At 53.1% G+C, this 26,249-nt stretch overlaps 9 protein-coding genes across 9 annotated transcripts; 5 read left to right on the top strand and 4 right to left on the bottom strand.

The window, feature by feature from the left end:
* Positions 1-244: 244 nt before the first annotated feature.
* On the top strand, positions 245-1,450 carry Z520_03234 (uncharacterized protein; the record flags this gene model as incomplete). The annotated part of the gene is made up of 2 exons (XM_016773747.1): positions 245-258; positions 1,213-1,450. The coding sequence occupies 2 exons, from the start codon at positions 245-247 to the stop codon at positions 1,448-1,450; spliced, it is 252 nt and encodes an 83-aa protein (XP_016634693.1).
* A 3,336-nt stretch (positions 1,451-4,786) lies between these two features.
* Positions 4,787-7,458, top strand: Z520_03235 (uncharacterized protein; the record flags this gene model as incomplete). The annotated part of the gene is made up of 4 exons (XM_016773748.1): positions 4,787-4,796; positions 5,163-5,373; positions 5,679-5,903; positions 5,970-7,458. The coding sequence occupies 4 exons, from the start codon at positions 4,787-4,789 to the stop codon at positions 7,456-7,458; spliced, it is 1,935 nt and encodes a 644-aa protein (XP_016634694.1).
* A 3,314-nt stretch (positions 7,459-10,772) lies between these two features.
* On the bottom strand, positions 10,773-12,278 carry Z520_03236 (uncharacterized protein; the record flags this gene model as incomplete). The annotated part of the gene is made up of 1 exon (XM_016773749.1): positions 10,773-12,278. One exon carries the CDS (start codon positions 12,276-12,278, stop codon positions 10,773-10,775), a length of 1,506 nt encoding a protein of 501 aa, XP_016634695.1.
* Positions 12,279-13,973: 1,695 nt separating this feature from the next.
* Positions 13,974-14,643, bottom strand: Z520_03237 (uncharacterized protein; the record flags this gene model as incomplete). Its single annotated transcript, XM_016773750.1, has 2 exons — positions 13,974-14,323; positions 14,502-14,643. 2 exons carry the CDS (start codon positions 14,641-14,643, stop codon positions 13,974-13,976), a joined length of 492 nt encoding a protein of 163 aa, XP_016634696.1.
* Positions 14,644-15,702: 1,059 nt separating this feature from the next.
* Z520_03238 (uncharacterized protein) lies at positions 15,703-17,935 on the bottom strand (the record flags this gene model as incomplete). Its single annotated transcript, XM_016773751.1, has 3 exons — positions 15,703-17,508; positions 17,559-17,634; positions 17,688-17,935. 3 exons carry the CDS (start codon positions 17,933-17,935, stop codon positions 15,703-15,705), a joined length of 2,130 nt encoding a protein of 709 aa, XP_016634697.1.
* Positions 17,936-18,628: 693 nt separating this feature from the next.
* Positions 18,629-19,300, top strand: Z520_03239 (uncharacterized protein; the record flags this gene model as incomplete). Its single annotated transcript, XM_016773752.1, has 3 exons — positions 18,629-18,772; positions 18,826-19,001; positions 19,054-19,300. 3 exons carry the CDS (start codon positions 18,629-18,631, stop codon positions 19,298-19,300), a joined length of 567 nt encoding a protein of 188 aa, XP_016634698.1.
* A 388-nt stretch (positions 19,301-19,688) lies between these two features.
* Positions 19,689-20,494, bottom strand: Z520_03240 (uncharacterized protein; the record flags this gene model as incomplete). The annotated part of the gene is made up of 2 exons (XM_016773753.1): positions 19,689-19,910; positions 19,973-20,494. 2 exons carry the CDS (start codon positions 20,492-20,494, stop codon positions 19,689-19,691), a joined length of 744 nt encoding a protein of 247 aa, XP_016634699.1.
* Positions 20,495-21,057: 563 nt separating this feature from the next.
* Positions 21,058-24,739, top strand: Z520_03241 (uncharacterized protein; the record flags this gene model as incomplete). Its single annotated transcript, XM_016773754.1, has 3 exons — positions 21,058-22,732; positions 22,781-22,885; positions 22,932-24,739. 3 exons carry the CDS (start codon positions 21,058-21,060, stop codon positions 24,737-24,739), a joined length of 3,588 nt encoding a protein of 1,195 aa, XP_016634700.1.
* Positions 24,740-25,480: 741 nt separating this feature from the next.
* On the top strand, positions 25,481-26,175 carry Z520_03242 (uncharacterized protein; the record flags this gene model as incomplete). Its single annotated transcript, XM_016773755.1, has 2 exons — positions 25,481-25,792; positions 25,873-26,175. 2 exons carry the CDS (start codon positions 25,481-25,483, stop codon positions 26,173-26,175), a joined length of 615 nt encoding a protein of 204 aa, XP_016634701.1.
* Positions 26,176-26,249: the final 74 nt, after the last annotated feature.

Below are 26,249 nucleotides of genomic sequence, written 5' to 3' on the forward strand. Positions count from 1 at the left end.
CAAAAGGAACATGTTGCATAGAACTTCCGAAATGATAACAGATGCCCGCCCTGGCCTGGTTCAACAGAAGGAAGCTCATCTACCTACACATCGGTCACCGAGCCAGTACAGATTGGCGATTGGATAGCTCGTTCCCTCCGCTCGACATCTTGAACGAAGGGACCATCGTTCCTTCAAAAGATAAAGTCGGTGCCGTGATGGAGCTGTCCTCAGCCCCATTCAAGTACGGATTCCTCGAAATAGCATGTTCCAGGTCTCGTAAGTGGCTTCTTCCTCGTGGTCGCCCTCAGGCCAGAACTGCGCGTCGAGGGCCTGGAACGGGTGAGATGACTTCGCGCTCAAGAACGAGCAAGAAATGGATTCAAAATCTTGCTTCTGAGTCATGAGGAGGCTGTGAAGGGAGTGCTAGAAGAAGCATGTTGATTCACGTGAAACTGGTGACAGCGGGTAGGACAAGTCGTTTAAGGTGGTCGCTGAGTTGTTTCGTCAACGCTCATGGACCGCCTGAAACAGGGAGCGAGCGATATGGGAGCCAGTTACTCGAAACAGCGGTAGCGGTCATCGTGGTGGTGACGAAAGACATAACGAATAGGATAGCAGCCATCAAACATGGCTGACTTCAAATGATTCGATCGGCTGCATTGTGTCTCGTCCGTTGCCCAGCCGTGGATGGATGGTCCTCGCGGCCTCCACAACACTGGCAAACGGGCTCGCACAAACACGTCAGCTTGGCCCTTCCGCCTGATCTTGCCCTTACAGACTCAGATGTATGAGCGGTGCCGAAGCTTGACACCTCCAGGGTCCAGCGGAACCACGAAGCAAGACGCCTGGCATAGGAGGTTAAGGTGTCAATGCCGATTTCTGTTATGGTTGCTGGCCAGCCGAGATCAAAATAGCCCGAAAAGGGAAACTATTCCAGGACTGTCACCGCCCGATGGGCCTTGCAAAAGGCGATTCCCTCCTGCTGAGACGAACCAAGCATTTTGCTCGACAGCAGTGTGGATTCTGGACCTGCATCGGGGAAGTACGAGCCAGCGGCAACGGTTTTATAGCCTGGCACCACATGGAACGATTAGGTTGGCACGGCGTGGCAACATCCGGATTTCCATAGCATCTTTCTGGAGAGATCATCTTGAGAAGCATCATCGCCTGAGCCAGGGTGCAAAACAGGGCCGAATGCCCACATCTGGAGCTATTCCAAACCAAGGTCAGCCGGGCATTTCGGGAGGCCATGGAAGGCGCGAGTGAATGCCACGAAGAATCTGTTCGTCTCTCTGCTGTCGACGCCTTTCAAGGGTCCCAAGACAGCCTCCAAGGTGGTGACACCATGGCCAGCATGAAAGACGAACTGATGGTCCAAGCTGCAAACAAGGCCGATTTCGTGGAACCCGTCAAAGTCGCGGGATTTGTCAAGGCCAACCAAAGGCAACTCGAGGTTTCAGAGAGATAGATCAAGCTTGCCCTGGATTCTCCCAAACGGCCGCAGAAGTGCCCTTCGCTGGAGGCTCGAAAGAAGGGGAATCGTCCTTCACCGCGGTGGCCCAACCGTACAGCGGAGATATGCCTTGCCATCCACGATTCCTGCCCAGTCTGAACTTCTTTTTAGCTTGCTGGGTTTAGCAGTAGAATCGTGAGGTGTGGGCGACCCACCAATGCTCAAGCAGATTAAACATGCCGAGATCAAGGACAAGTTGTACCCTCAGAATGATCGGGAGTGCGGTCAGTTATCAATAGGTTTGCATTTAGAGACATTCTCATGAACAAGCAAAACCTAAGAATGCTAGCAGTAGACGTACGGGGCGCGATCCGCAGGGCGCATTCCATCAGAAATTGGTGGTTGACAGCTGTAACCGTGAAATTAGCAGTCATGGCCTCATAGATTGTCACATGGAGAGTTGGCCTTTACCCTCCTTCAGCCCCAAATCAGGAGTCTGGGCAAATCGTCAAGGCCGCGATGTGGGTGTTGGAATTGAAGTATTCGCATAGAAGGGTTGGTGGTGAGAGCGCTGGATGTCCGCAGGTACAGAGGATGGACGGAAAACTGGAGAGCAGAGGCGGTAGGAAGTCACCATTACTTCGTACTCCGAGTCGCTCAACCTTTCCACTCACCATTCTACCACCTCAACCAACTCAACCACCACTTGCCATCATCAGACCCTAGACTCGAGCCACCGCATCATCATTTCTTCTTCTCCTCTTGGTACCCCTTTGACACCACCATCACCACCACCGTTACCACCTCCCGCTGCTCCTCCTCGACATCCACCTCCACCTCCTATCCTCTTGATAGCAGTCTCATCAGCCCCTTCATCACAGCCCCATATCCAGGCTGGCAGCCTTTTCCTTGCTGCAACCAATTGAGCTGTTTTGGCCAGGGCTAGATCGTCCACTCCACGCGGCTCCGCCCCTTGCTCGACTTCCAAACCCGCCCCATGGAGCATCTTCCGGAAGTGCGCACGACATACTTGCAGATTGAGATGACAACATGCTGCGGGCCGCAGCAGGCTAGCAGCGCGGTGGACCGTGGAAACAATTGCACCCCGTCCGCAACCAACGATTGCTCTTCTTCCCAGCTCCACTCTGCTCAATTTTGTCCCTTTTGAGGGCATCCAATTCGAGACCCTTTTAATTCTGGTCGAAAGGGCCAGCAAATGCTGACCCCTCGCATTCCAGCTGGTGCCCAAGATGCTTGGAGATTTTCGAAGCTTCAGCCTACCGGTGAGGCTACGCCCCGTTGCCCTCACCCACATCTTCCAACCCCTGGACCATGTCGATCGAGCAACAAAGCCCTGATTCTGGTCGTTTACCTTAACCTCTTCCGAGCCAAAGAGTCCTCTGGCCACGCACACTCGCAGCTGCCCGCGCCTTTCTAGCCCATACCTGCCCACTCGGAACATTTCCTTTTCGCCTGAGCGTCGTCGTGGAGTGCAGGGACACCGGGCAGCCCTGTCCCTTGCCTCGTTTCATGTTGCCATTGGCTTGTTATCAAGCCGGCCGACGATCAGTCCATCAACAGTTGGCTTCCCGCGCTCGATTTTCTCCACGACTCAGACATCAGCCTTTGATGTCAAAGTCAGCAGCGCTCGGTCCGTTTGAGCAATGCATCTCCTTCTGGAGCCGCTTGACCGGCTCATCTTCGCTTCGTCCGAGCCCTTCGAGTACGCTCCGCCACCACATGACTTGCCTGCTTCCCATCAAGCCATGGCAGAACAAAGAATGTTCACGGTGGGTCACAGGGCAAGGGCGTCATTGCCTGCTCGATACCTCACAGAGAGGCGTTCTCCAGCCACGTGCCGAAGGAATCGCTGCAGTCATGGCCCCCTGTGCCAACAAGGTCCTATCGAGGGCGGGCCTCAGCTGAAACCCTGTCTGCAAGGCCTGCGCTTGAATGCATTCTTTGTTCTGCATCTCGTTTGGACCCGACTCTATTCTTCCAAATATTCCTTTCTTTCGCCCTTCAAGGTAAAGATTCGGTGGCCAAGCCAATGTTGTGGCGATTTTTAGGCTGAAGTTGGGGCTGCTGAAGAAGGCCGCCTGCAGCACAGTCGGGCAGTCTCAAGGCTCAAAGGTCATGCCCTGAGTGGTCATTGGCCTGTCGAATATGCAGCCTTCCTTTGAATGGTCCTTGCCAACAACGTCTGGTCGATCCCATATCCTCACCGAATACTGGAAGCCAAAGTGTCAGATCCCATCGCTGCGCCGATGGCTGAGCTAGTCGTTTCTACATCCGACGAAGACACTCCAATGCAATCCCAGCCTGCCCAACCGGGCCAGGAATCGGTCTAAGGCTTGTGTGGAACCCCCTAAACTTGGTGTTGACTGCTGGAGTGCGCGCTCATTTGAAGACTGTTCTATCCGTTCAATTGTCCAAAGCCTCTTGTCTCTATCAGAAAGGCTCTGATGTCTCTTTCTCTGGACCACTTTCATTGCAGCCACCATATTGTCCGCCTTTTCCTCCAGCCAAGACTCCCTTTTATTGCATATCGTCTTAGAGCCAGAACTTTTACTCGCTGCGCAAGATCAGGCGTTGAACATCTTTGTCTAGGAGTTCTCGTCGACTAGAGTCGGTCTGTCACAACTGCTCGCTACGACGCGCGGTCTGCGCAGTTCCGGTTCAAGGCTGTTTGAGCAGGACATTCTGAAAAGATCGACTGTACAGGCACAAGATCTTGTATTGTATAGCAGGCGAAAGGAAAGCAGACCCTCGAATCGGCGGTACGTGCTGCGCGAGAACTAGAGAGTTAAAGAGTAAGTTGAACTTGATCAACAATGCACTCGAGATTCACTGACCAATAACAGCACAATTGCGAAAGACACATTTCACTGAAAGTGGTGACTCGTCTCGCTTCGCCAAGGTACGACTGCGGAACCTGGTCTGCTCTGTTATTGCCGATCCAGGACCTTGAAAAGAGCAAAAAGAGGTCGCAACCGTGAGGAATGGGAGCACACTCGTCGCTAACCTTTCAGCAGTTGCAACCAGTCTTTGGGAGACGCTGTGGACTCCATACATATATTGGCAATTCCCGCTATTGGCAGGCCGCTGGGTCCTGCATGCGCCTTGGATCATTAGGGCCTAGCAGAGCAAGTGCGCACAGCTCCCGGGCTATCAATCACCGTTCAAGGAGCAGAGCTAGCGGACGCCTCAGCATATACCGACCCAAGGACTGCCAAAAGAGACAAGCCTCTTACCCACCTCGAGACTCCACGAATTGAACAAACTCTAAAGGTTCCCCTGTGCTGATTCAGCCTTGTCCCCGCAAGCATTGCTGTGTCTAGCAAGACAGTCATGGATCCCAGTACGTATTGACAGCAAGCTTTGTATATCTTATCTGCTTTGTTCGAGACCAAACTCAACAAAATCATGCTGCGGCTCGGCAATCTGGCATTGGTATGCTGTGTGCAGAGGGTGATGCCTATGTGGTGGCCGCCCTGCCCTCCTTTCGCACAATTGCCACCTACGCTCACCCGACCAGGATGCCCCGCTCCGTGCTACTATGCTTGCCAGTTTGGTACTGAATGGGTAATTGTGCACGAAGAAGGGCCCCTCAGCCCAGCCTAGTTGCATGAGGATTTGTGCCAGGCTTCCTTTTCTTTTATCAAATCCTATCCTTGAGCTGCCTCCTCCGAAACTCCTGGCCACTACTGACCTAGCTTGCTTGCAGCTTTGCTTCAGCAGTCCTCGCCGTTCGACTTTGCAGAATCCAAATACCTCGGGCAGGAGCGTACCTTCTCAAATCCGTCTTATTCTACCAATGACTTCACATTTTCCAGCCGGAGGCCTCAGAGCAACCTGACGAGTGGTGCGTCAGGCGTGGCGCTGCCGGCAAATCCTGGTCTCGACTTCAATGGCAGCTCGCTTCTGAACGAAACACCGTGAGTATCCGATTTCGAGCTTTCCCCGCCAGTTCATGTGTCTTTGAAATACCCAATGGTTGCCCCAGGCCGAGTATTCTAGACATGCAAGTCTAGAGCCTTGAAGGTTGGGCACCTGCGCGAGCTCTCATCCACTCCCCGGTGTCAGTTGAAGGGCTGTAGGAGGGATTCGACGATCTTCGGTTGTTTTCAGAATGCACTCGTCCCATGACTCAGTAGTCGCACTTCCAAGGTGTGACATATAACCGTGATCTGGAAGCTCTACCAGTTCTGTCTCACTGACCCATCCACGATGGTCTTTACAGGTATCACCAGAGCTCACAACTTTTGCTGAGCCCGCCTGATTCTACCACTGGGTCAGCAAGCGCGGGAGGCAATCCTACGACCTCTGGCAACACCTATACGACTCTCCCTAAGCCGTTTCCTAGCAATGCATGTGCACCAGACCATTTCTCGAGCGCACCTCCTTCAGTTCTCTCGTCTAACTGGCCTGGTTCCTCAATGACGCTCATGGAACGTCAACAGCGAGCGTAAGTCTCATCTCCCCCGGGATTCAATCATCAGCCTTGTGACAGGTGCTGATCTCTGTTGTACAGTCCTCCTTTGTCACCTCCTCATTCGTACAATTCGGCAAACGGCATTGGTTCAACGTTCAGGAGTATGGGAGAGAGAATACCACAATATTCGACTGCTCTCCACTCCCAAATAAGTCCAGGTCCCTTTCAAACGGGGATGCGGTATCAATCAAATCCCTACCCTGCTCGCAGCAATCCAGCGTTCCCTTTTCCAATCCAAGAGGGTTCTTACCCAGGCCAAAACATGTCAACGCATTGCCACGAAAGCCAAAACACTACGCGGCAAGATGGACCTCCATTTCATGAAACCACAGTTCTCCATCCTGTGTTGACACTTCGCAATCAACGTTTGATGCCGGACATTATGGCTTCCATACAGAAGGGGTTTTTCCAGGTGGATCGGAAATGGACTTGCTACCGACGAAACTACTTTGCGGTACAGTGTTCTTTTGGATTCAGAAATGGCATCGTGGATGGGCCATTTTATCTCAATAGGAATGGCTCCGAAGAATTGATCCAACAATTTGCTGTGTCGATTACCGCAAAGACCGCCATGACCAGTAACGGCGAAAGTGAGGCTCGAGGCCTTGTCCAGCATACCCCTAAACGGGACAAGGCGACAGAATCAGTTCCAGGCCGTCACCCGATTGCGCCGTCTCCCAACCACGCCATTGGTACAAATGGGACATATTCGAACACCGGACATGTGTATGGAGGACCAAACCAACTCCATCCTGGTATCATGGGTGCCTTTTCAGGCTTCGAGAACCCGGGTACCAATTCAATTCCGACTTCACATACCTTTGAGAGAATCCAATTCCAGAAAGCTACCGCCAACAACGGAAAACGGCGTGCGCAGCAGCAATACTTTCTGGTCGTGGTCGAGCTTTCTGCGAACATTGGCAGGCAAACCGACGAGAACTGGGTTGTGATAGCTACCAAGGAATCCGATCCTATGGTGGTGCGTGGCCGATCCCCGGGCCATTACAAGGACAATGGCAGGCGCGACAGCCAAGCTAGCATGGACCCGGACCCCCGAACCGGGCATGGGACAGACGGGCATAGTGGTCCCCTTTCATCCGGGAGCTACGGGCACACTCATACCTCAATGGATTGGATGGGAAGTCATCGGCAAGGAGGACATTTCGGGGGATCCAGCTACCGGCATGCCTCTGCTTCGCGCTTTTCTCCGGCAAGTTTTGTCTCCTCAAGCACCCTAGCTGGAACGCCAACGGACGTTGAAGTCAGCCTCTGTGATTCCCGTACGGCAAAGTCGTCTTGCACCCTTTCGTCGGACCGGTCTGCACTGACACCCCTGTCAGAAGGCAGTGACGATATCATGTTCAGCAGTCTTGACCGCGAGGGTACGGGTCGCAAGAGGCCTTTCGAGGACGAAGGAGAGGGGGAGCACATCCGCTTCCCATTACCCGGGCCATTCACCGACAGCATGTCATCGCTCGTCGACTTCTCGGCAACGCCGTACTCGAAGCTTTTATGCGCATCATCGTGATCCACTTGTCGCAAGCGACTAAGTGCGCTTCAGCTGAATCTAGCATACTTTGAAGGTCCTGCTACGCGAATTTCGTTTAACCACTGACGATTGTCCAATTCTAGTCATTTCTTATTCAGTATTTTGTGGAGTCACGTCTGTATGAGGGCGAAAGGACGATGCATCGAGCGGAATACGGCAAGGTTGCACAGTATCTAGAGATACCCCAGGTTCAATTCAGAAAGGGGATGGCGTATGGATGGGTTGGAAAGAACAGAATCAAGAGCATGGCACGACGGGGATTGCTGCTCTTGACGGCCATTTAGGAAGCGTGCATGGCAAACAGGAGCGGGCATGGACAGGGCACAGGGATATACAGGAGAAGCTGCATAGCTGGTTAACGACGCGGTCACTGGACGGGGAATACTATCGAGGGACAGGTGCATTGGGAAAAACGGCACATGCAGACGTAGATTGACGCGCTCAGCACGACGTGATGTCACGATAACGGAATATAGTTGCAACTTGATGATTCAAAGACGTAGCCATAAACAAGCTCAGACCTTCATCAAGTCTATTGAGTATTGGTAGGGTCAGCTGACGACGGGAAGCAGAGCCGGGGGAGAGACAAGGCGTCAAACTTGCGAGATGAAAACCTTGAGAGGTCGTGGCGGGGAACAAAGGCTTCCCTTGCAGGACTGAGATTTCACACTTGGTATTAAGATATGGGGGAATTCAGCTTGAGAAAGCCTACGACATCAGAAGTGCAGTAGTTCTTGTTCTCCCACCTCTCAAATCCCTCCTTTTCTCGGTTGTTCCTCCCTCGACCCCTACAAGACAGTCACCAGAATCCACCACAGGAAGCAACAGAGTTTGCTTGTCCTTGTCCTTTGTCCTGCCATACCCTACTACACCGCAGGCCCAAGGCCACCTGACCTCGCTTCCCTGCCATTCGGGACGCTGGAATGGTGAGAGGTGTCCCGCCGGCTCCAAAAGTGCGTCCTGGACGTGGCGTGACCCCAGGCAATCCTTTCAGACCCCATTGTGATATCGAGGGCTCTGCCTCCGCTCCTAGTTGGTCCTTCTTTCATTCGCGAACCAGCCGCCATTCGTATCCGAGTCGATGTTGCGTCCGACCAGGGGCTGTCTCTGCCGGTAGACCTGGTTCTCCGAAATGAATTGCCCCTCCTCTTTTCAACCCAACAACCACCTCCATCATCGAGACGACTGAAGATGCGAAGCGAAACATTCCTGCCAACCCAAGCGGATTGGACCCCGCCTCGTCGGGTGTTAACGGCGAGAAAGTAGCAAATAAAGAAGGCCTTCGCACCTTAGAGAGCTCTGGATCTCATATTTTCTCCCACATTTCTTGCGTCCTGGAAGGAGACCCAAAGGATTTACGGGGAGAGCTAGGTCATCTGCCCCTGGAACGAGTCAAGCAAACTAAGGGCGGTGACAGAGGGTCCAGCTGACAGCGAAGTCGAGCACGGCAAAATCAGGCTGCAGAGCGCAGCAAGCCCGTCTTCTGAGCCCCGGGTATCATGCCCGTCGACTGCGAGGTGGCTAGGCCATTGAAGTGGAGCCCGGACACGTTTGCAGCTGTACCTAGTCCCAGCCCTCAGAGGATCTACAGACTCGACAAACATCTTTGTGTGAGAGCTGACTCTGGAGTTTCCTAGTCTGGAAGCTGGTTCAAGCCCTCCACTGTCGTCTCCTCCGGGAAACCGGACTCGGCATTTCACCACCATCCTGTTCCCTGAAAAATAACCCGATAAGGAAATTCACGACCGGCTCAAAGACAAGCAAGACCATCAATGGCCGCCTCTACCAAACCCGGTAAGGCTCATTTTATGGTGCATGATCGCCATTGGAAGAACCATGAACTTCCAGGATGCATGGCAAGCCACGGGCGCAGAGCAACGCAAGGGCAGACCGCGATAGCACGTACCGCTAATGCCAGAACTCCCCCGGAATCGGCGTGAGAACCTCTGAACAACACAGGAATCATGCCATAAGTCCGGTGGACAGGCTGGAGAAGCCCACTAGTGCTTGTAGCGCAGGTAGCGCATGTATTTCTTGCTTGCCGAAGGTGACGTACAGCGCTCATCGAGAACTTGAACCCATGCGACGTCGCAAGAGGCATACGCGGCTAGCTAGTCAATAGCTACTTCGGTGGCTTTTCGATCCATCGAGACTGTCACAAAGGACCAGCCATGGTCCCCAAACACGAAGAACATGACCTCATGAGTGGGCAGGGAGGTCCAGGATGGTCTGTGCGTGGTCTGCAGCCAAATCTCCCCTGGCTACCATAAGGATTTCACCATGGTCACAGAAGGCGGTTTTTTAATTCCGCCCATTTCATTCAATCGACGATGAGAACGCTCAACCTCGCCAAAAGCCTGATTGGATGGGAGCGGAGCACCGAAATGTCGTCAAAATAGGCAAAAACGCCAGCTTACATTGCTAGTCGTTGGGCCCACCACAGCTCTCCACCAAAGCCATCTGGCTCCTCGTACACTATCCAAATGCTGCGCAGCTTCGGATGGGCTATCACACGCGTGGGAAGCGGGAACCGCACTTTGCCGCCACTGACCGCCCCATGTGGACGACGATGAGCGAGGGCCAAAGTTCAAGATTAGCCCCGAACCTTGGCCATGATTTTCGGATCCATCATTAGCGGTTTTTGGAATGCCATGCCCTTGGCTCTTGGGTCGACAGTCTCCCTACTGGCGAAGGGTTATCATTCTTGGGCGGCGTACGAGTACTCACGCAACTAATGACGAATACCTCAGGCGACCAGTCCGGAGCCCCGGCAGCCCGAAAAACCCGGAGACGCATATGATGCTCGCAAACGGGAAAAGGGGAGTAGAAAACTTTCTGCATCCATCACCAAGTCTCGGCCCCAATCACATGCGGTACGCTAACTCAAAGAGCCCTTGCCAGGCTAGAGCTAGTCAAACAACTAGCAGACAAACCGCATGCATATACGAAGAGGTGAGTCAATTCCATCTCTGCGTTCAGCCAAACAAAGCAGCACCCGCCGCGGAGAAAACAAGAGTTATCCACTAAAAGCTGAAAAGGAGGCGGTGGTGAGGCCAGAGTTCAGTGCCAGAACACCGCTGCTCCTGTTACTCAGAATGATCGGCCACAGCCGACGATCGGGGTGTGACAAGATCGACCTAAGAGAAACGGATCACCACCCTGTCACACCACGCCCCTTCACTCCCCATGTTCTTTGCGCCAAAAGATGCAAAACTCGTTGCTGCGGTCCTTTGACCGCTTTTGCAAGCTGCAGAGTTCAGCTCACCATGACCCTAGACAACTTCGGGTGACTTTCACGAGGGCCGCGTGTAGAACTTGTTCGGCACAAATGGCATCTTAGCGACCTCCGCTTTCCTCACATTCTTCCGAACCCTGACTCCAACCGATGTCCCCTTTTTGTGGAATCCATTCTTAATATAGCCCATGGCAATGTTCTGTCCATCCAGGCTCGGGCTGGGAGACCCCGAGGTGATATGACCAATGACTTGGTTCTCATTCCCGGGATCGACGATTTCTGCCCCTTCGCGCGCAGCAGGGCCTTTTTCTATGAGCAATCCAACCCGTCGCTCAGTCATTGTCTTTGGCGAAGCGAGCTGTTTGTTGATGATTTGGTGCCCGTTGAAGGCTGGCGTAGGGTTGTCGCCCCGGCGAGATTTCCCGACCAACCAGCCCAACGCCGCCATTGGCGGCGTGATCTTCTCATTTAAGTCATGCCCGTAGAGACACATTCCCGCCTCCAGGCGGAGAGAGTCGCGCGCCCCAAGCCCCGCCCAGCGGACTTTGCTGTTGTCGGCGGTCAGAGCTTGGGCTATGTTCGTGGCCAGCTCAGCTGCGTTTCCGTTTTCGGGGGGAATCGAAATTTCAAAACCATCCTCTCCCGTATATCCGGTACGGCTAATGAGGAGGGACGGCGTGTTCATCCCGGAGTCAGGCAGAGTCAGTTGTAACCATCGGCTTGATCCAAAGTATAGCGTTTCCAGCGACGTGTCGAGACTCTCGTCTTCTGTGTCGTGGAAGATGAGTGACTGGAGCACGCTTGCCGCCTCGGGTCCTTGAAGAGCTAGAAGGGCGTGGTGGTCAAGGACATGCCAATTGATCTTGTCCGCCGATTCTCCCTTTGCCTTGAGAAACTTGGATATATGCTCGTCGATAAACGCAATGTCCTTCTCTCGGCAACCGGCATTCGTCACAAAATAAAAGCTATCTTTGCCAATTCTCGAGATCACCGTGTCATCGACGATGCCTCCTTCCTCGGTCAAAAAGCAGGATAGACTCGAGCGGTGTTTTTCCAACTCGTTGATGGCCGAGGGAGTGACTGTCATGAGAAACTCCTCGGCGAGTTCCCCGGAGAGTTTGTGCTGCACCATGTGGGAGACGTCAAAGACACTGGCGTGTTCGCGAGTCCAGAGGTGTGAGTCCTTGTGGGAGAGGTCTGGATACGTGACTGGCATGGCATATGCAGCGTAGGGCACCATTTTGGCCCCGAGCGAAACGTGGAGGTCGTACAGGGGGGTATGTTTGAGGTCTGCCTCCGGCTCCTGTTTCGTCGAGGCATGTCGACGTTGTTGTTGATGTGAGACGGATGATGGTGGGAAGGTTGGCTTGGGGTGAGGGATAGGGATTGGTATCGGGATCAGCTCGGGTGGATGGCGATGAACAGGATGCCGCGGTGAGGATGGTGATGGCGAAGATGTGACCAGAAAGCTCAGTTCGCGCCTTGACCGGAGAGATGGCGCTTTGTTTGTTTGAGCAAAGGCGGCCGCCAACACGGGTTTCAGTCCTCGATGAGAAGACGGCATCTTGATCATTTCTGTCACGCCCAGCGTCGTGCTTTTCTCGTTTGGTTATCCCGGAGAACTTTCCCAGCTTGGGATGATGCTCCCTTTATGACAAGGACCAGCTCGGGGTTTTCACCTCTCGTTCAATTCATGATAGACGGCAGACCTCGAAGTCCTCAACCACCTCGTAAGCCTTTTTCACTTGGAAGCTCTCTTTAATAATATTCAGGATCTTCTCATTAGGGGGAAAAACGATAAGATTGTTCTGGGGTGGCAGGAAAGGCGGACGTTCGGAAACTTGCGCGGAGCGGAGAAAGTTTACGAGGTTTGGAAGCTGGCAAGCTCGCGCAAAGAGGTCATACCGACCCTATTTGGGACTAGTCGGTTCTTGGCAATATTTTCCTCGTTGCCCTGGCCCTCCAAACTGCGATAAATTTCATCGCAAAGCGTCTTTTCCTTTTCATCTGGGTGTGTTGCACCAAAGTCTCCGCGTTCAAAGAATCGCATTCAAAGCTCACGCACAGCAGAAAAGTCTTTCTTTCCCAGGAAGATATCTGCAGACCCCCCACAAACTGCCCTGCGAAGGACGGGGAAAAAAAAAGCTTTGGGAGAAAGTCCCCGGACCGCCCTACCTCTTCTTTTTTTTTCTCGCGAAAAGAGAGAGAGAGAACGTCAGGACCTGCCGAGAGGCTCGACCGCCATAAAAGCAACCTTTCACTGCGGTTCTACTTCAAGTGCCTCCCGCTCTTTCTCCGAGTTTCATTCTAAGCCCGCTTCGAAATCCGACCTCGCTATCGTCTGCATTCTCTGGCCTGGAGTTTTCCCCTCACTTACTGCTCTGTTTTGCGTCTCGACACGTGGAGAGGGAAGAATTTTTTGTTTTGTCTGGCGCATGGACGAAGATATGAGTCCGTCGCCGTAAGGATGAACTTCTTTTCTTTTTCTGAAGCGGAGAGAGACCTTTGGAGCGTTTTGGGGGGTGTTCTTCAAGAAAGGGGAAGAGATGGTGAGGGTTTTCATAACAATTGGGAGATCGACGGGGTCGGGATGAACTTGGGGAATACAAAAGAGTGATATTTTTTGGAGGTTGCGCAATTCGTCACATTGTCCAAAGTTATGCGATTGCTCTTCCCACTTTTCCCCAGCTGCCGCGCTGGGGGTGGTGGCTACGGGAGAGTAACTCGATGGGGCTTATTCTTGAGGCGCGGAGCAAAAACACACACCTACTTTTTGAGTCTTGTAGCTTATGTGGAAAGCGGCGACTGTCGTTACCGACGGCGCAGATGTCCTGTCGAATGGACCGGACTCTTTACTGTGGTGTATCTGCGAGATGAGACGCGCTTCAAGAATAAGCACCTGACCCTTCGTTGGTGAGAGAACGCACTCCCTACTGTGAAAAGGGCGATGAAGAGGAGCGGTGGGCTGGCGGTGGAGTTGTGGGTTTCAAATGATGAACTCTCAATCACAATAGAGTCAAGCACTTAGGCCTGCCCTGCTCAAATCGAGTATGGGTTTGGTCAGTGACGCGAACATGGTTGAATACTCTTCTGATGGAACCACGCCCCCCAGAAAGCGCCGGAACTCTCCTCGAGCCTTTGGATGTGGCATCATGGATCATTTGAATCTTTTTTGACACGTTCATGTACCTTTACTTAAATCTATTCCGAATGGATCTTGGATTGGAAAGGTCATAGTCTTCAATCTGGGGTGTTCGTGTCACGTTCGCACCGGCTCTTTCCTTGTCCCGTTTGCTTTCTCCTTGTCCTTCTGCGCGCCTCCTCGCACTTGCTGCGTGCTCTGTATCAGGTAGACCACCACGTCCCCCACCAGCGCAATGACGGTCGCGCACGCCGTGCTCCACACGTTGATGCTGACACCCCCGTACGGGCAGCGCGGGAAGCCGAGCAGGAACTCGATGTACCAGGGGAACCAGCCGCGCGGGTAGGTGAAGACGGGCGTTTTGGCGTGCCAGAATTGCAGCGCGAGGCGCAGGCCCGAGGTGCAGGTCCAGCGGATCGCCGTGGCGGTGCTGTCGAAGGCGGTGCGGGAGGAGGAGATGGAGGCGGCTGCCACAAAGAATTAAAAAAAAAGAAAAAGGTTAGAAAGATCAATAGGCAAATGATAGCTTGGGGAATGTTGCAACAATTGTATACCCATCCCTTTCCCCCCTTACTCCCCAAAAGAACCCCCCTCTCTCCAAACACATCTAGTCGGAGGGGAAAAAAAGGAGAACCTCGAACTCACCTTTCCTATCATGCTCCTCCATCGCCTTGTCATGCTGTCTCCTCAGCTTGGCCCACTTGGAGAACTCGTCCTGCGCGCTGACGGCATTCATTTCGCGTTTCAACCTCAGCACCTCGCGGCGCAGCCGCGTCTGTTCTTGCATGTCCTTGTGGGCCGATTGGAGAGGGAGACGGGTGTAGATTTGCCATAACTAAACAAAAGACCACGAGGGGGAGATGTTAGTTTAGAACTGTCACATTATGGGCCTTTTTTCTTCTAGTCCGTTGCCTTCCTTCTTGTGATTTTTCCCTCCCTCTCTCTCTCTCTTGTGCTTGCTTTTCCCTTCCCTGATAGGTGTCCGAGGACAGAATATATAACAACATCCTCCTCCCCCCTCCACCTCGTCCGGAAGAGCAGGGAATGCGTGGGAGTTGGGTGGGGGAAAAAGAGAAGCAAGCAGCAGGGACTGCCGACGTACTAGGTCGTTGATGGGTTTGGACCCGATGGTCAGGACGAGGTGGCATATTAGCTGGATTATGAAGACTGTCACCAGGAGGGAGACCATGGTGGCACTGTGGCACGTCAACGCAGCAGCAAGTTTCGGGTTGGATCTGCTGGTCACTTTGCGATCATGAGAAGGTGGGGAGAGAAAAGGCCACTTTGAGTGCTTCGGCGCGCAAAGAAGCACCTCGAGAGGAAATGGGAATCCGGGGTTGTTTTTCGTAGTGGGATCTGCTGTTTCGGCGGTCTTCTGTATGCAACGTGGTCCGTCTGGTTGATTGTGTGTGTTCGTCGAGGAAACCTTTGGAATATTTAACTGCGATGTGGAGTGAAACGGAAAAGGTTCTTGGAGAACAGCGAATCGCTGATGACGTCGGGCTTTGGTGCCGTGACCTACAGATGCGAATAGCGAACATGCGTGATACCCTCCGAGCCTCCTACAACTACACAATTTTGTCCCTTTACAGCCTGAGCTTTGTATATTCACTAGGACTTTAAATAAGTTCTTTTTGAGCAAGTCAAGGCACTAGACACGGGCACTTGTATCGCATCTCCCCCAAGCACAGCAGGGCGTTTGATAATTTTGACGAAAGAATTAAATTCCGCTACGCTACACGCTCATTTAACGTTGCCCTGCGTCTACAACCTTCCCGTTTGTGCACGCCGAAATGAACAAACCATCGCTTATTCGCTATGCGTCAACTTCCTCCTCCCGGTAATGCTAGTACAGGAGATCTCCGTTGTTGGCGACACTCGTCTGTGGATGGAAACTGTGCTGCGGCGCGCTCTGGCTGACGATATATGGGTTTCCCCCTCCTCCGCCAGTCGGACTGGTCAGGATATCCCCGCCACTGTTGTCACTCAAGCTCAAGTTCTTGAAATATTCGTCGGCTGCTTCGATCGCTGCTTGATGGTTGGGCAGGGCAGTACCGCCTGGGGTCGTGACAGTAGTTGTGTTCAATGACAGCGGGTTCGCCAGCTCCAGACCCGTCAGAGCGCGATTCAAGTCTTCTCTCTTCCTTTGCAGGGCAGGTGACTCCTGAAGCCGACGTGTCCGTGCAGACCGGAAGACTTGCTGGACTGGTTTCAAATAGATGGTGGCGAGAGTCCCGATGCCCAGGCATAGCTCTTCCAGAGTCGTTGGGTCCAGCTTCTCGCTTTCGGCTGTAATGGGTGGTTTCGTCCCCATGACGACCTTCTTCGCTGTCACCGGGTCGGTAGACAACAGCCGCCAGTACATGTACCCTCGATCGCGAAGATCCGGATCGTCGGACTCTTCTGTGCACCATTTCAACACTTGCGGGACGATTGACGAGCCCTTGGTTGGCCGGTGGAGGAAGAGTTTCACTGTGGCAGTCAGGAGGGCCAGTTGTACCTCTATAGGCTCTTCGTGGAACGTCGACAGGTAGTCTTGTAGTAGTGAATCGGCGTTATCGATTCGGTCAGCGTACTCTCCGATGATCCAGATGATCGCAGCCTTCGCCTCTGGCTCATCCAATTCATCAATCTGCCCGATCACGGTAGAGATGACGGATTCGTACTGGTTGGGGTATTTGCGGAAAATGTTCTTGATGACCACCGTTGCTTCTTGCACGATGTACGGGATTTTGGCATTGACGAGTTCCAGGAGCGCGTCGATACACTGTCGCGCCGCCGGCTCAATCTTGATTGCAAGTTTGCCAATTGCTCGAACAGCCTTACGCACAAACTGGACATCGATCTCGGTCGCGTACTCTCTCAACTCGTTGAGGACCACTGAAATGTTGCTCCTATTCGCCAGCATGAATATCAACTCCAGTTTCGTCACCTTGACATATATCGGATCGTTGTACTTGCAGAAAAACACGCGGATGTCATTTTGCAGAACCTCAGGCCTTTGTTGGAGGATGAGTATGGCATTTCTCAGAGCGAGATATTGGATCTCTGGCGGTTTCGAGAGGAGGGTGATAAGTGGGGGCGATAGTTTGCGGGCAAGTTCGTCGACTTTCTTCTGGTCGGAGATGTAGTTCATCAGGTACATAATGACTCGAATGCAGGTAAGCACCACTGCAGAATTCGAGTGCGAAAGTCGAGAGGATATTCGTTCTGCCAGTAAGAGAGCCTCGCCAGATTCGTGTGGGACGTAGGATACCAGTGCTTCCAAGATGTATGTCTGAGACCATTCATTGCAGTCCGGCAAGATCGAAATGATTTTGGAGGCGCTCGCGTAGTCGATTGTCAACTTGATGTTTTCGCTCCTCTCCCAGATATCCTGCAACGCAGAGAGGGCACTTGCGACAACAGTAGGGTTGTCGTCCTTCAGCATTCTGTTGAGTCTATCAATCAGATCTGACCCCTCGACCAGTCGTTTGTCGTGGTCGTAGATTTTGGCGACGGTGATGGCAGCTGTTTTCCGGACATAGGGATCTTGGTCCATCATTAACTTTTTCAGTGGAGTGATCGTGCCTTCCACAAATTCTCGAACGTGAACGTATGAGATAGTCCGTAGTGCAAGTGCTCGGATCAGAGGGTTTGGGTCCAGAAGATCCTGATCACATTTGATTAAGAAAATTCAATCTGCAGCTAGGCCAGTCTCACCTCTTCTAGCACCGGCAACGCTCGCAAAGCAATATCTGGTTTCATTCGAGCATAATGCTGAAGGTACAAAAAGCACCTGCATACGAGTTAGCGGACAGGGACATTTACGAAAACAGCACATTGGCAGACATCTTCTTGATCTCGAGGACCGGGAGATCCATGCAAGCCACGATATCCGGAAAGAGTGCGACCATGTCGTTGTTGCTCATGGTCATATTGGCGACGATCTTCTTTAGAGCATTCTTTTTGGTGGTGTGGTTCTTGTCCTTCTTGCCGGGATTCGTGAGCTCCGCTCGTAGCTCAGCGACTTTGCCCTGTTTATTATTGTGAGCTATTGTATTGAGGTAGACCGGAAGGGACAATGCAGGGAAAGACATGACGATGCTGCGGATCACATAGACTCGGATGCGTAACCCGTGGTATCAGACATAAGACACATAGGATATTCAATCTCCGCCCCCATCTCGGTAGGCGTACTTCAGATACCTTGTTGAAGGAAAGTGACAAGGACAAACGGAGTGCGGCGACAATATGGGACCGAGCGAGAGCAGCATTGCAAACACAGGCAACCCGAGTGGTGCCATGCCCTGGGGAAGCGCGAAGTGTAATAAAGAACTTGGCATACCCTGGCAAAGAGCTTTGAGTCCCCATGTCCAGACGACATATTGTTCCTCTCGGTCTGGACTCAGACCACAGTTGGAGGATTCCGGTTTATCACTCCAGAATTGGCGATATTGCTGCTGGATTCAGCGGATCGCGGGGCGGTTTACGGCATGGTCTTCAGAGCACTGCTTCGAATAGGAAGAACTAGCTCTGGACTGTTCAAGCTAATAGCAATGTCCAAGTGTTGGGTGTTCAATGTAAGACTTACTGGAGGTGGATGAAGTTGGAGGACGTTGAGGTGTGTCTCGGTGTCTCCCCCTGAGGCGGCCGCTCATGCCAAGGGAGTGCAGAGTGCGGAGTTTTGCTTCTTCCGACCCGTCAGCAGCCAACAACTTCCTGCGTACGAGGTACTCGGTACTGGTAGCAATCCTCTGGACACGGCTCTTTCGAAAAGACATCCTCCTGCGATGGCGACCTCAGGCAGTATGATTCCTCCGATGCCGAAATGGGTCGCTGACATGAACAACGGCGTCCCTTCCAAACCGAAGAATGTATCTAGCATCCCAGATCCTCCCGGGTTTTTGGGATCCAGAGCCGTTGTTGGGAAACAGGTGCGTTGGCATCACTACGCCCCTCACACCTACACTTACTGACACTCGAACAGAAGTCGCAGGGTCCTGGACGAAAAGCCCCAACACCCGAAGAAACAGAGACGTTGAAACTCAAGAAAGCCTGGGAGGTTGCACTTGGTCCCGCGAAGCAACTCCCCATGCAAGCTATTATGGGCTACATGTCTGGCAATTCGCTTCAGATATTCTCCATTATGATGGTCTTCATGCTGTGAGTATAGGATGTGGGCTCTGTGGATGCCAATACTGAGATTGTGTTACAGCTTTAAGAATCCCATCCAAGCCATCTCGCAGACAAATACGCAGTTCGCCAGATTCGAGAGCGCCGGCAATCGTACACAGATGTTGGGCGTCAAGGCGGTCTATGTTCTAATGCAGTGTCTTCTGCTCGGCTTGGGCATCTATAAAGTCAACAGTATGGGATTGTTACCTACAACCAGAAGCGATTGGTTGGCATGGGAATATCAGAGACAACCGCTCGAAAGAGCATATTTTGCATTTGGTCGATAATCTCGAGAACAGCAGATGAGGCATCTATGGTACAGCATATCGAAGACTGCTTGCCATTCACCGGACAGCGCAGTCATGTCCTTCACCGATATGTTCCTTATTCGTCCGAACAATTCCGTCTTTCAAAGAGCTCAAGACACCTCGGGGTTAGACTGTCCTCATGTTTTCCTTGCGGCGCCGTTTAGCTGAACTAATCAGTCGGGGATCTCGGAGCTTCCTCTAGACGACAAAGGAGGTATGCCTAGGAAAAGCACAGAAAAGGAGGTAGAAGAGTTTGTGGAAGTGTCTTTTGCGACGTCATCCACTTGATGAGGGTTGGTTTCTGCCGCATACTGGAATCGCAGCTGAGCATTGGGTGGCTTGTTCGAGGAGATCGTGTGGGGGCGGATCACTTCTCTAAGAAGCGAACCTGGCGTGGTTTGTGTCCTTCGACGGCATTTTGCGGTCGGCTCCCTTTCAATGTTGGAGCTTTCGGTATCGCGTCACTTGTCCTCTCAACCAGATCAACAGTGCTGTCGTCAGCTTTGACATTCAGTTCGCCACGTTCAAGCGCGAGAGCCTGCATCTTTTCGGCGATGTCTGTGTCGGGCGCTTCGGCGAGCGAGAGCCCCTGCATGAACTTAGCAACCTGAGTTCAACCGTTGATACAGGTCGGACCTCAATTACACATACCTTGAAAGGGTCGGCAAGACTCTCAGACCCAACTTCATCAAGCAGCTTGACGTCGACAGCCTGACTGGTTCGGAGCCACGCGGGCTCCGTTCCAAGTTGAGCGCGCACAAAGGCAGTCCTCTCTTGACAGGCTTTTGAACACCACTTTTCCAGCTCGCTCTTGTCGACAAGTTTGAAATCCTTGCCACCCTTCTGATTCCACACTTTCTGGCCACCATGCGCGAGCTTAAGATTCGGTCGTGGACAAAGGGCATAGCCACATCGGTTATCTACGTTTCGCTCATAAATGAGATCGTCCAAATCCGAGGTCTGAAATAGGCTCAGACAATGCTTGAAGAGAGAAGCGTCAGATGGTTGTGGCTTTGCTGGGTCGGCGTCGGGTTTGGACGGCAAGTCAAATGCTTCGACCACAAGGTCGGCTATGCTCGCTTGTAATTTCTTCCTCTCCTCAATATCCCTGGCATGGCGTAATGCAGTTGATCGGATGCGGTCTGCGTTGCTTTCAGGTTGCTCCGTTGCCATCGCCGGCCATGTTCTGGGTGCTGCTACCAAATGCCAAGCCCCAGACGGTGAGCGCAAGTGCCTAAGAGGAGCGAGATATATTTGGTTGATCGTGACCAGAATTCTTCGATACGTAGAGCCGAGTCCAGGGCTGTGAGAGGGTAAATAGAGGGATGATGGCGGCAAATATCTGGACCGAAGCGGCCTGATTAAGTAACGAGGCTAAAGCACGAGTACCTCGTACTCCGTGAAGTGCACAAGGTCTGCAGTAACTAGAGCCCCACGTTCAAGTCGCCCACGGCTAGGTACACATTCTCACAGTCTTAACAAACGTTGCCTGACCAGTGACCACCGCATCCGTCTCCAGCTTATACCGTCATCCCATGCCTGAGCTCCTCTGTCACAAGTCCAGGTGATCTAATAATCACTCACCCCAAGCTCCAATCTGACCTTGGCACCGACCTTCGAGCGAGGTGGCGCAGGCGCTGCGTCACCGTGGTGGTCAAGTAAGATCATTGAAACTTCGACCCTCCGCCAATATCCACCTCATTTCTGGTCTTTGAGGAGGATTTCCTCTAGACAAAATGCCTGCGGTGCCCTTCAAGGTCAAGGCGATTTTCGAATACAGATCAGACGAGGCCGATGATCTTAACTTTGACAATGGCCAGATAATCACCGTCACAGAAGAGGAGGATGCGGACTGGTATACAGGGGAATACGTGGATGCCTCCGGAGAGAAGCTTCAAGGCCTCTTTCCCAGGAATTTCGTCGAGAAGTACGAACCGACAATTCCTTCGCGCCCGGTGCGTGCCCCAAGGCGTGCTCCTGTTCCAGAGCCCTCCGAGCGTGTCCCAGAGCCTCCGGCGCCAGAACCCCTCCCTCCGCCAACAGAGACATCTGAACCTGTGCATGAGGAGGAGAAAGAGCCAGTAAGAGAGCCAGCGGAACCAGCCAGAGCAGATCCTGAGGTTCCTCCGCCGGCCCCGAAGCCTCAACCCGTTGCTCCCACCGCCCCTACCACTGTCCCGACTTCCCCTCCCGCCGCCGCCCGTGCCCCTCCGCCTGTGGCAGACAAGCCATCCTCTAGCTCTTTCAAAGACAGGATTGCTGCCTTCAACAAACCTGCTGCAGCGCCAATCGCGCCTTTCAAGCCCGGAGGTGGCGGACCAAGCAGCGGTTTCATCAGAAAGCCGTTTGTGGCACCCCCACCTAGCAGGAACGCTTTCGTTCCTCCGCCTCCCCGAGAAGCTCCTATTCAGAAACCGTACCGGCGTGAGGATGATGCAGATGTAAATGGAGCAGATTCTAAAGATCCAGCGGAACCTACCGTTACGCAACTGGAACCAGAGGCGGAAGAGCAACCGAAGCCCCAGTCTCTCAAAGAAAGGATAGCGCTTCTACAAAAACAACAACTGGAGCAAGCAGCACGCAATGCTGAGAAGAAGGAGAAACCAAAGAAACCCCCCAAGAAGAGGGTCGAGACTACTGACTCTGGTGAACAAATCCAGCCACCTGAGCCGACCTTGACGAGGCTAGATTCCAATGAAACTGTGGGCCGCTCATCTGCTGAGGTAGCAGACGGCGAGCACGACCACGTAGGTCTCGCCCGCCGCACAACAGGACTCAGCACGCCGCTGCCTGCTTCTCGCGAGCTCGTCAGTGATACAAATGACGCCGATGACTCAGGAGCGGGTGACGATGATGACGGTCAAGAAACATCCACGGAAGAAGAGCGCCCCAAGTCCAAAGACACCGATATACCAATTCCAGCAGCTGTTCCCAGGAAGTCAATGGATGAGGACCGAAAACAAGAACAACAGGGCGAGGAGGAGGAAGAAGCGGAGGAAGAGGAGGAAGAGGAAGATCCGGAGATCCGCCGGAGGAGAGAGCTCAGAGATAGAATGGCAAAAATGAGCGGAGGCATGGGCATGATGGGCATGTTCGGCCCTCCTGGCGGGATTGGACTGCCTGGTGCAGCGAGGAAGCCAAAACCAGAACCCTCTCGGCAGGCTTCTGAGAGCCATGCCCAGGACGAGCCTCAAGAACGACCGGCTCCGGTCCGAATCATGGCCTTGCCAGGAATGGGTCCATCAATACCCAAACGGCAAGAGGAGCCTGTGGCTTCTCCAGAAAGTGACGAAGACGAGACTGCACGCCCGACACCCCAAGAACCTGGCGTCCACGGAGAGACCGAAGACTATGTTTCGAAACCCCTACAACGTCGCTCGACAGAGCGTTCTGCTCCGCCGGTGCCACAAGGTATGTCTCTTTGATTCCAAAAGAAAGTTGGTCGCTCACATTTTGCAGACCGCATCGCCCCTCCACCACCACTACGTTCAGATACTAGGGGTGCTCCTCCTCCTCCGCCCGAAGGCCCAAGAGCAGCTCCTCCGGTGCCTCAGTCACCCACTGGTATGTGAGACCTTCTTGTATCTCGAAGTCCGGCTGACCCCCTTAGCTCGATCCGTACCTCCCCCTCCTCCGTCGTTGCCCCAAGCGTCTGCAGAAACTCCCGGTTACGATGAAGAGGATGAAGCCGACGAATCCCCCGAAGAGGACACCCAGGAAGCGCCAGAGACTCCAGCTGGCGCCCCAGCCATTCCTCCAATCCCCCCAGCTAGATCATCTCAGCATTCTACCTTTGACGCTGCCGGAAGCTCTATGTCTCCAGTAACCGATAAACGCGCTTCACGACCACCACCCCCTATCCCCATGAGCCCGACCTCTCCTCAGACCAGAGCTCCGCCGCCTCCACCACCAGGAGCTCCCCCAAGTCGTCGTTCAACCACCGACTCGCGTGGTTTCGGCACTGTGCATTCTCCCAAGCCTGATGTTGACGAAGAAGAGGAAGTCACTGAATATGACGGAGATTACGATACGGACATTGCTTCAAGCGCAAAGCACAAGGATGCGCTGAAGGCTCACAATCGCGACTCAAGCCTTGACGAAGGCGCGCTCACGGACGACATGAAGTCCCCAAAGCATGCTCCTCCACGAGCCGCTCCCCCTTTGCCCCCAGTCAGTGTCCCGCGAGACATGCCGCCCGCGCCTCCGTCCTTACCAACGCCCAAGAGCAGAAGATCTATGGATGCGCCACGGGCGGCCCCTCCCCCGGTTCCGCCTCCAAAAGTGGGTGATGATGATGACTATGATCCGTATCGGTATTCTGCGCCTCAACACCCTCCGCCATCACTTCATACCAAGGCACCGTATTCTACATCATTGCAATCGCCTAGGGAGGAGCTCGAGGAAGATGACATGTACAGCGCAATGCCACAACAAACAACTATACCGCCCCCACCTACGGAAAGGCCGGCTCCTCCACCGCCGCTGCCAGAGCCGGCGGAGTATATTGCGCCTCCCTCTCTCGCGCCACCTCCCCCAACAGACCCCTTTGAGCAGAGTACCGACCTCCGAAGATCTGGTACTCTTTCCCGCCGTTCAATGGATCATTCTCGTGGAAGCACTGAACAAGGGTATATCGCTCAGGATATTGACCTCGGAAAGGGCTCAATGTGGTGGACGCAAGACAATCTACCGCCTCCTTCACTGCAAGGGAGACCTGATATCCTGTACGAAATGGAGACCGCTTCTTCTTCCAAACGTGGAGGAAGGACTACCATCTCGAAGGATATTTATGTGCTTTACATTGACTATTCCCAGACTACGATCAATGTTAGCTACGACGCGGCGGATCCAACACACGTGACGTTGGAACAGAACCACGGTCGACCACCCCCTGCACCTCGGCGTGATCAGCTGGAAAATGCATCTATGCAATATGGGAATCAGATAGCGAGAGTCGCTAGCGGACTTTCTGGTACGACTGTTGGCGATGGTTCCGCGCGAGGGTTTGTCCTCGAGCTCTTAAAACCCCATCCAACAGCGCTCCTACCGGTTGGCACGAGAGCATATGGTGCTCTCGTCTACTCCAACTTAGGTAACGCATCTACACAGCAATTTGATGAAATTCGGCCAGGCGACATAGTCACGTTCCGCAACGCCAAGTTCTCCGGCCACAAAGGAGGCTTGCACCAAAAATACAGCGTCGATGTGGGGAAACCCGAGCACGTAGCTGTGGTGATCGACTGGGATGGCACCAAGAAGAAGATTCGTGCATGGGAGCAGGGAAGAGACTTGGAAAAGGGCAAAAAGCCGAAGGTGAAGGAGGAGAGTTTCAAGGTCGGAGATCTGAAGAGCGGAGAGGTCATGGTTTGGAGGATCATGCCGAGGACCTGGGTGAATTGGGATACTACCAAGTCGTGATTTGGGATTTATTAGACAAGAAAGGCTCTTGTGGAAAGGAAGACCTTCAAGAATCATGATGATACCTGGTAGTTCATGTTGTGCTGTGTGCAATGATCCGGGACGTTTGTCGTACAGAAAGGTACCTACCTGATCACGATAAAGACCAAAAAAATCCAATGCTTCTCTTCCTCTCAAACTGCTTTTTATGCTCCAAGACAAATTCCTCTGGCCCCTTTAACACTGAGTTGTCCGCCTATCCGCCTGATTCTGTGGCTTATCTTGCAAATTGCATCCTGTCCTCATAGCATACTCCCCGATCATTTTACCCTGCTGGCCCTCTTTAACTGCACCATATCAGGCTGATGATCCTACTCTCCGACCATCAGCAACGGCCAGAGGCATCTCGCTGTTTCAGTGATGACTCTCCGCCAGTTTCCATCGTGACCAGTATCACATGGGATCAGGTGTTCGTTCTGGCCGGTTCAGCTCGTCCTCGGCCAATATTTGTTCCATCCGGGCTTGGCGGTTGATATCATCGCCTTCCGGTCGTCGCTGGTCTTTCACTCCAGGGCTGCCTCGGATCGTCACCTGGTGAGCACAACTTCTCTTGTATCTTCCTGATATCTACCATCCCTTCTGTCTCAAACCCTTTGAACCTCCGCGCTCCTAGGTATCTCTACTGTCTAACCGTAGACACTGGATACAATATCTCTTCTTTATCAACAAGGACCCTGCGTCGCAATCGCACGTCTGTGAACCATGTCCTCAACCGTCGACGAAGAAGCGACCATCTCCATCCCGAGCCTTGCCTTTGTCGCTGTGCTCGGATATTTCATCTATCGCTACTTCTTCTCTTCCCGGCCAGGTGCCGCCGACGGTGGCTCCCCAACATCCTCCACTGCCTCGAGAAACACCACTCCGGGGATTCGTTTCACGCCTGCGCAAGTTGATCAGATAGCGCAAATGTTTCCACAATTAAACCGCAGGGATATAATGTGGGATCTGCATCGTAATAGAGGCAGTGTGCAGGCCACAACGGAAAGGGTGTTGACGGGGAGGGGACTGGATCCGGTAAGCGACTTGCCAGAAGGATACTGCGACCAAAGTTGGCAGCAAAAGGATGTAATGGCTGATGTTGGAATCTTTCGCAGGCTCCGCCTTCATTCCAGCCGCCGCCTTCGTTTATGGCCACATCTTCTGAATCGAATACCACCCCCAGCGTATTAACACCATTCAAAAAACCTACCCCGCCCGACTTGATCACGCGATACAATTTACAAGCAAAGGTAAACTCAAAGGGGAAAGAAAGAGAAGAGGAATCACCGCCACCAGGATGGACTAGCAACAAAGATGAGCGACAGAGGATGCTCCAGAGACGGCGAGAAGAAATGATTCTTGCGGCTCGAAGGAAGATGCAGGAGAAAGATGCAGAAAACGGAAGTCCTCCATCTTAGCTGTGACTCTTGAATCTTGCGCCGGCGCTCGAGGATTAATGATTGAATCACTTTGGTTAACGAGCTTCGAATGG

The sequence above is a fragment of the Fonsecaea multimorphosa genome (genome assembly GCF_000836435.1).
Source record: "Fonsecaea multimorphosa CBS 102226 unplaced genomic scaffold supercont1.5, whole genome shotgun sequence".
Lineage (NCBI taxonomy): Eukaryota > Fungi > Ascomycota > Eurotiomycetes > Chaetothyriales > Herpotrichiellaceae > Fonsecaea > Fonsecaea multimorphosa.